Source organism: Olea europaea, chromosome 12 (assembly GCF_002742605.1).
Source record: "Olea europaea var. sylvestris chromosome 12, O_europaea_v1, whole genome shotgun sequence".
Lineage (NCBI taxonomy): Eukaryota > Viridiplantae > Streptophyta > Magnoliopsida > Lamiales > Oleaceae > Olea > Olea europaea.
This window is the reverse complement of record NC_036248.1, coordinates 26,339,070-26,346,624: the sequence shown is the minus strand read 5'-3', so window position 1 is coordinate 26,346,624 and position 7,555 is coordinate 26,339,070. Positions and strand designations below refer to the sequence as shown.

Below are 7,555 nucleotides of genomic sequence, written 5' to 3'. Positions count from 1 at the left end.
GCACAAGAGAGTTCTAAGAGAGAATTCTTCGTAGAGATATATTGTGAGATTAATGAAAGTTTGTTCATTTGAGAGTTTATAATTATTTCTATTCTTCGTACACACACGTCATTGGTGTCTTAAAATTAGAACCAGGTAATTGAAACATTAAGTGTTGAATCTAGAGGTTCATACATACACATATATCTATGTATGTATATATGATAAACGTTTGGCACGTCTGCCGACAAGGGCTCAATAGCACCGGGGAGTACTAAGAAAAGAGACATGCCAAAGGTGCACACACATCGATATCACAGAAATAGGCCATGCTCCTCAAGCTTGATGCTGCTCATTTGGTTGATTTTCTCTTCCATTTCGGGCGTCAAATAGTTCTTCCAGTCCCCAACAACACCTTTCCTGAAGTACAAACTGTTAGGTACACTGTACACAATAGATCCATTCTTGTTCACCTTCAAATTTTTGAGTCTCTCCAAACTGCACCTCCACAAAACCTTATCAATTTCCTCTTCAGTTGCAAAAGGCTTCCCAAGAAATTCAGCAAGTTTCTTTACCTCTCCCTTGGGATCCCTTTTCAGTTCTTCATATTTCAAGAAGAGTATTTTCTGCGGATTCTTCCGGCTTTCCAACCAGTACTGTAAAACGTGATCGAAAAAGGGGCCGTATTGATGAACCCCAGATAAGAAACAATCAACGGTTCTTTCTAAAGGAAAAGGGTCTTGATTAGGGTATAAAATGGAGTTGAAAAAGTGCCACATGGATATTAATGTGTCCTTAGGATTCCTGGCAATGTAAACGATTTTACAATCCGTGTTCTTGACTGAATCTGGAAGGACAATGTAGGGTAAGTGGCTGTGTAAAAGTCTAGGAGAAGGAGCTTTGTAAAGATCTATATGGGGTTTTGTGCTGTAAATTGTGCTTTCTATTGTTGGGACATGGAAATGTGGATTATCCTCAACTAGAAGGTCAAGATCCTCGTCAGGTTTTGGGTTTTTAAGGATGCAAAGACATAGGGATTTGAGCCATGTTGTGCCTGTTTTGATGTTTGATGTTAAGACAACGTCGTTGTTTTGTGCTTGAAAGCATGATCTGAAGGTCATGGCCGGTTGAACAAGGCCAGGTTCGAACCAGAAGCCTTCCCACTGGATAATATCCATGGCATCCATGAAACGAGCTTTTGGGTGATTTAGATGATTTTCAGCATTGTTGGAATTAGGGTTTGATGATAAATCCGCCATGGATGATCTCTTTGAGAGTTACCAAAGAAAAGTTTGATTAGCAGTGAGATGTGCATTCGAGAGGACTGCTACTAAATAGGTTTATAACGTATTGGTTTGACACCCTTTATCGTACCAAATTTATTTTGGACAACAGAGTAATGGGTCCACATCTGCAGTATGATGTATTCATGTCGACAAGAAATAGTTTTTTTTTTTTTTTGTTCTTTTGATGGTATTTATCTTCCAATTTCGCCCTCATATAAATGCCTGGTTACAAATCGAAATTGGGGAAAATTGAAGGGCAAATAAGTAAACTCCTTGAAATAATGAGGGCAAGCATGGCATTTAGTAGTAAATGGGTGGATTTTTTTTTCTGCTGGCCATTAATGCTTTTAGTAGTAAATGGGCTTGGCCCTCGTTTGGTGCACATTATTTAGGAAAATAATATATTTATTCCATCAAATCAGCCTACAATTTTTTACTTCAACACTTTAAGGTAGGACCCATGATATGATATTTAAAATTCATTTTTGTTGGAAAAATGTGGAACAAATGGGCTTGGTCCGGAAAACAACCCACTTATGGATTACATTTGCATGTAGATAACGATTTTACGTTTTTTGAATGTAAAATAGTGTTTCAATTGTTAATCACGTTTCAGATCCTGAACATTTCCAAATGTCTATCGTGTTATTATTAGTTAATAAACATTTCAGATGTAATTCATCAGTGGGACGAATACTTTGGTCCATTTTTTAGCATTTCGGTTTTCAAACTTTCAATTTGAGAAATTTAACAATACCAAGGGAAAATTTCACGGGAAGGATACAGGCCTATCACAAATATGTGGGTCCCATGATTTTTGGAGTATTTTTATAATGAGGTGGGATTCACCTATTTGTAAGAAGCCTGTGAAATTTTTTCCAAGCATTGTAGCATTTTTCTTTCAATTTTTATAGCACTCAAATACATTTTGTGAAACAACATTTTACTTGTGCTCCTATTTGCTCCCATTTTCGGCGAAAAAAGCTCAATCCTCTCTTTCTTCGAAGTCAGTCTAGAGCAGGAGAAACTTCTACAGCAAATTCAGATTATAAGCTCCCCCAACTCACTTAAAGGATGCTGATTAATTTCGAAGGAAAAAAATTTTGAATTCACATGTAAAATCATTTTACTGGAGTATATGTGATTGAAAATGAGTTTTTGAAAAAAAAAAAAAAAAAAAAAGGAACCCTCAAACTCAAACAGGAGTTTAGTTAACTTATTCTCAAATTTATTGGTAGGGATAATTGTCCTCTAAAAACCTTTTTGAATCGACTTGGTCACGTTCATATGTTTTTACAAATAAATTATAGCTATAGAAGAGTCAAATTATACAAAACATAAGTTGAAAACCCCAAAAGATGCTCAGGCAAAGGAGGGGACAGCCCAGCTATTTCTCCTATTTTTTAGGATTTTTTTAAGGTGTGTCAGTAATCTCAGTAGACAATTATTTTTTAAGTGAATTATTGCCTCTGTTTTTTCTCACGAAAATAGTCCTTTAACAGACATGAGCAGGCGTTACATCTTATATAAATTCTAGATTATTTTAATTTCGAACGACATTAAAATTAATTTTACGGTTGATTTATGCTGCTCTGTAGAGGAGGGGCATTGGATATATGTGTAATGTTTCTTCTTGACGTAACGGAAATCTAGGAGTCTGTTTGGAAGTGATTTTGAGAATTGATTTTTTGACCGTTAGGAGAAAAATGGGATCCACCTGTGAGAGAAGAAGTCAAATATAACGGCTGGAATAATGAAATAACGATCAAAAAATTAAATTTTTTGGTGAAAAATCGGGTCCAAACAGGCTCTAGATAAGGTGTAATTGTTGGGAATCTACTTATACATGCACAACGGAAAATTAAATTATTTCGATTCCCATCCAATAGATCTCATTGTGTTTGGTTAGGAATTGTGATAAGATTGTACCTTTTGTCAGATCTGCAATCTTATGCTTTTCTTTTCGTTCAATCAACCTTGATTTGCCACCACAGCTGTCCAATTGTCCAGCCTCCAACGGTGATCCACACAGATAATATGATTGCAGCCTCTAGGGTTTTCTCTTGTGCTAGCAAGAATAATGAAAACCTTAATGGACCTCAAACCCTAGTTTGTTATTTATATAAACCCAAACAGGCTCGGCCCGGTCCAGTCCAATAATTAATTAATCCAATTAATTAAACCCGGTCCGTGAATTAATTAATCCAATTAATTAATTCGAAAATATAAATAACAAATCCAATTAATTAATTTATCCAACGATTGTTAAATTAACTAATTGGCAATTTGCAATCTTCCAATTCTCTTTTGTGTGTGACCCATTAGGTTCCCGACCACGATGCCTAACGACGTGAAATATTATTTTGATCTAATCAAAATTGATAAATTAAAACACCCTTTTAATTTATCGTCAATTCACATTCGCCGTCCCTGATTGACATCTAGCAATGTGTCAGGGCAATACATGTGAGGGGAAATGTCACGTGGTATGACAAAACCAAATTCGTTCGTTTACCGTGACACTATAATCCCTTCGTCAATATGATCCGATCAATTACGAGATATGGAGTTGTGTCAATCTCGATCATCGATCATATCTTTCACTCCACTATTAAGTCAATATAAATCGAAAATTCCTTTTCGACTTATGAGTACACCTTGGCCAAGGATTTCATCATTGACTTAATTGAATGAAACGCAGATCATAATCTCCTACTATCTAAGAGTGACGAATCCTATATTGATCAATCACAACCTTCATACGATTATTGACGTACCCGAACGATGTCGTATTAGCGGCCCTTTTCAGAGCAACATCCAACACCGCCAAAGTATGACTGTCCTCATATAAGGTACCATGACGACCTCAAGTCAAAGGACCAATTTCACTACCGAACGTTAGAGATTAACCACCGACACTCAGATAGTTATCCATGTGGAATCTCTCGACGGGTCTCCAATGTTTTGTTCTATAACAAACATCCACGTGTTCATTTAACTGTCACCACACTTTAACTTGTGAGATCAGCTACTTACTTCACAAGTAAGAAATGCCACACGTGATGGTCTATCCGTAATAACGATATCCGTATCTCGTTATTACTTACGACCACGGATGATTTAAGATTCAATCTGATGTAATTTGTATCTCACAATCACAACTCTTTGTGATTAACAAATTACAAATATTTGAATCTACGGACTCTATTATTTATTTAATTGTCTATTAATTAAATAATAGATCTGCCATTTAATTGCATTAATTATATATAAAAGTATTTATGTCCAAAGTCGATTGGACCTAGGGCATAATACTTACAGTAATCTAAAGTTTCAAATACTTACTCGTCTCTACCACTTAAGAGAGTGTGCAGCTAGATTTATCCTTCACATACACCCATATGAAAATTTTATATAGATCACACCTTATATTGAACATGTTTCGTAACAACGTGGACGAAGAGAAATCAAATGAAGAACAAATAAATTGTTGGAGAGGCGCTCGAACCCTGGTCAGTAGGAGGCACATTCAGCGATTTAATTGGTCTGTGTGAAGAGGGGTCGAATCACAGATCAAAGGAATAATCGTCGAAGACGGACACTTTGATAAAAATAAAAAATAAAAAAGAACAAATAAAAAAGAACAAATAAATTGTAGATTATTTTAAATTAATACGACATTACAGCAAGTTGTACACGGGAATCAAGGCTTTGACTGAAAGGCACGCCTCGATGCTTGAACAAATTAAGTTGACCGTCAAATGCCTACTCAGTTTACATAATTTGGAAGTCAATGAACCATGTGTAATCTAACACATTGCATGTGACTTTAAGACTTACTCTTAACCTTATCTTTGTTTATTCAGATGAAAAAAATAAGAATGAGTTTTATAATACATTAAAAACAACTAATGTTAGTTCATTAAAATTTAGAAATCTATTATAAGTTAAATTGTTAAAAAAAAAAAATACATCTCACTTAAATATCTGTTTAGTTTTTATTGATTTTCTTGTACCTATCAATACATAAGAAATATGTTTCATCGATTCTTTTTAATAATTGCACCTTCGAATCTGGAATTCAAAAGGATCAAATAAGAAATGATACTCTTAGTCATAGAACTATAATGAAATATATGATCAGCCAACATTTAGGGCCTGTTTGATTGGTCATGAATTCCATGAAAAGTGGAAATTGATACTCTTAATCATAGAACTATAATGAAATGTATAATCAGCCAACATTTAGGACTTGTTTGATTGGCCATGAATTCCACTTTCCATCTTTATCATTGTTTGATGGCACATATTTACCATGGAATTGGTATTCCAAGTCCCCACCCCCTCCCCATGCGCCAATTTTCCTTCTTTTCTTAGAATTCCAATTCTTACCAAACCTATAAGATTTGGAATTTCAGGAATTTTTTTTTTTTTAAAGCAATGGGAACAAATTATATGTCTAATTTCAAATAAATAAATAAATAAATAAATAAATATTCTTTAATTGACAATTTTCATATAAAACAAAGTCAAACGAATATCAAAAGATAGATGATTTTCTTGATTTTTTTTATTTTTTATTTTTTTGCAATGAAAACAAATTTTATTCCTAATACCAGTAAATTTTATCCCTTTAATGGACAATTTTCATGTAAAACAAAGCCAAACAAAAATTAAAAAATATTTTTATTTCAGTATTTTCCACATGGAAAATTATACCAATTAAACACAATGATTTACAATTTTCAGGAAAAAAATTTCTAGGCAACTCAATTCCCTAAAATTCGTTTTCTTTCCACCCAAATTTCATTTTTACAATCAAACCGACCCTTATTGAATTTGAAAAATATTCAGTTCAATCCTTCTATCTTGATTAGTCTAATGAAATACAACTCACTTAAATATCTATTTAGTTTTTATTGATTTTCTTGTTCTTTTGTTTATTCTTCAATTCCATTCAATCGTTACATATTATTGACTTAATTCTAAGATTTTTATATACCCTTCGATTATTGATTCTGTTTCTAAGATCTAGTTATTTTTTTATCTACCAATGAAACGGAATGGGAAAGAAAAATTCATGTTGCACACCTTAAACTGTTAAGAATAAGTGTAATATTTGTTGATTAATAGATCGGTTCTTGATCCAATTTCTAAAACTTGCTTGGAAAATGCTATGTGTACACCTCATGGTATACACGATGCATTACACCTCTCTCACATGGAGGGGGCCCACAAATATTTTATTGTGTGTGGGCCCCCATCCATGTGAGGGGGGTGTAATGATTTGGTGTACACATAATATTTTCCAACTTGTTTGACTAACGCACCAATTCTTAAGTTTATATTTGACGTCTATATTACTAAGAACACCCACTACCATGACCTTGTTGTTCAATAATCGTGCAAGGGAAAATGATGTATACCTCTAGAATATAATTTGAAAAATATTGAAACACGTACAGTAGTGAAAGTACTGTACGTTTTTTACATTTTCATTAAAAACTCATGTAATGTTTTCTTATCATAAGTGTTGCTTTTGTTTTCTATCGTAAGTGTACAATATCGAACAACTATTATAAAGGATCTATGAGTCCATATAATCATTTTTACACAGACTATTATTTATTCTTATTGTACTATTTCTGATTTTCATTTGACGAAAACAAATTGTATGATCTAAATTATTCTACTTAACTTAATGTTATCGACATGCTCACAATACTCAAATAAGGGTTTTAAGGATGAAGAAGATATTAAGGCGCACAAATTCATTTAATGGTCACTTTAATTCTCTAATCAAGAATCTTTGTTCAATCGAATTTTTCTAACATATTCAATTTACCTCTCTTGGGTTCAAATTGATTTTATTTAATTGAGTCAATTCCATAGTACTATGTAAATCTGGATACACCTTAATTAAATGTTTTAAATCTCTAGGAATTCATGTAAAGACCGTGATAACTAAAAAAATGTATCTATAGACTTTTATGCAAGTTTATAGGATTTTATTATGTGGTCTATATTTAAAATTTATCTCTTGGTTGATTATAGAGTCACAATATCATCGAATTATTACCCAACAAATTCAAAGAAATCACAACCATGATAAAATCCAATATATAAGAATCTTGAAAATTAAATTAAAGGATCTCAATAAACTACGAAAATTTTAGTTATGAATACTAAATGAAGAAAAATAAAGAATAACAATAGAATACATCGGTGGATTTAAATAAAGATAAAGAGAATTGGATGAATCTTGCACCAAAATTCAGATGTCTATGGCT

At 33.1% G+C, this 7,555-nt stretch overlaps 1 protein-coding gene across 1 annotated transcript; it reads right to left on the bottom strand.

Moving 5' to 3' along the window:
* Window positions 1–58: 58 nt before the first annotated feature.
* LOC111407055 (cytosolic sulfotransferase 5-like) lies at window positions 59–1,462 on the bottom strand. The gene has a single exon (XM_023036391.1). The coding sequence runs from the start codon at window positions 1,236–1,238 to the stop codon at window positions 294–296; it is 945 nt and encodes a 314-aa protein (XP_022892159.1). The 5' UTR covers window positions 1,239–1,462; the 3' UTR covers window positions 59–293.
* Between the last annotated feature and the right edge of the window lie 6,093 nt (window positions 1,463–7,555).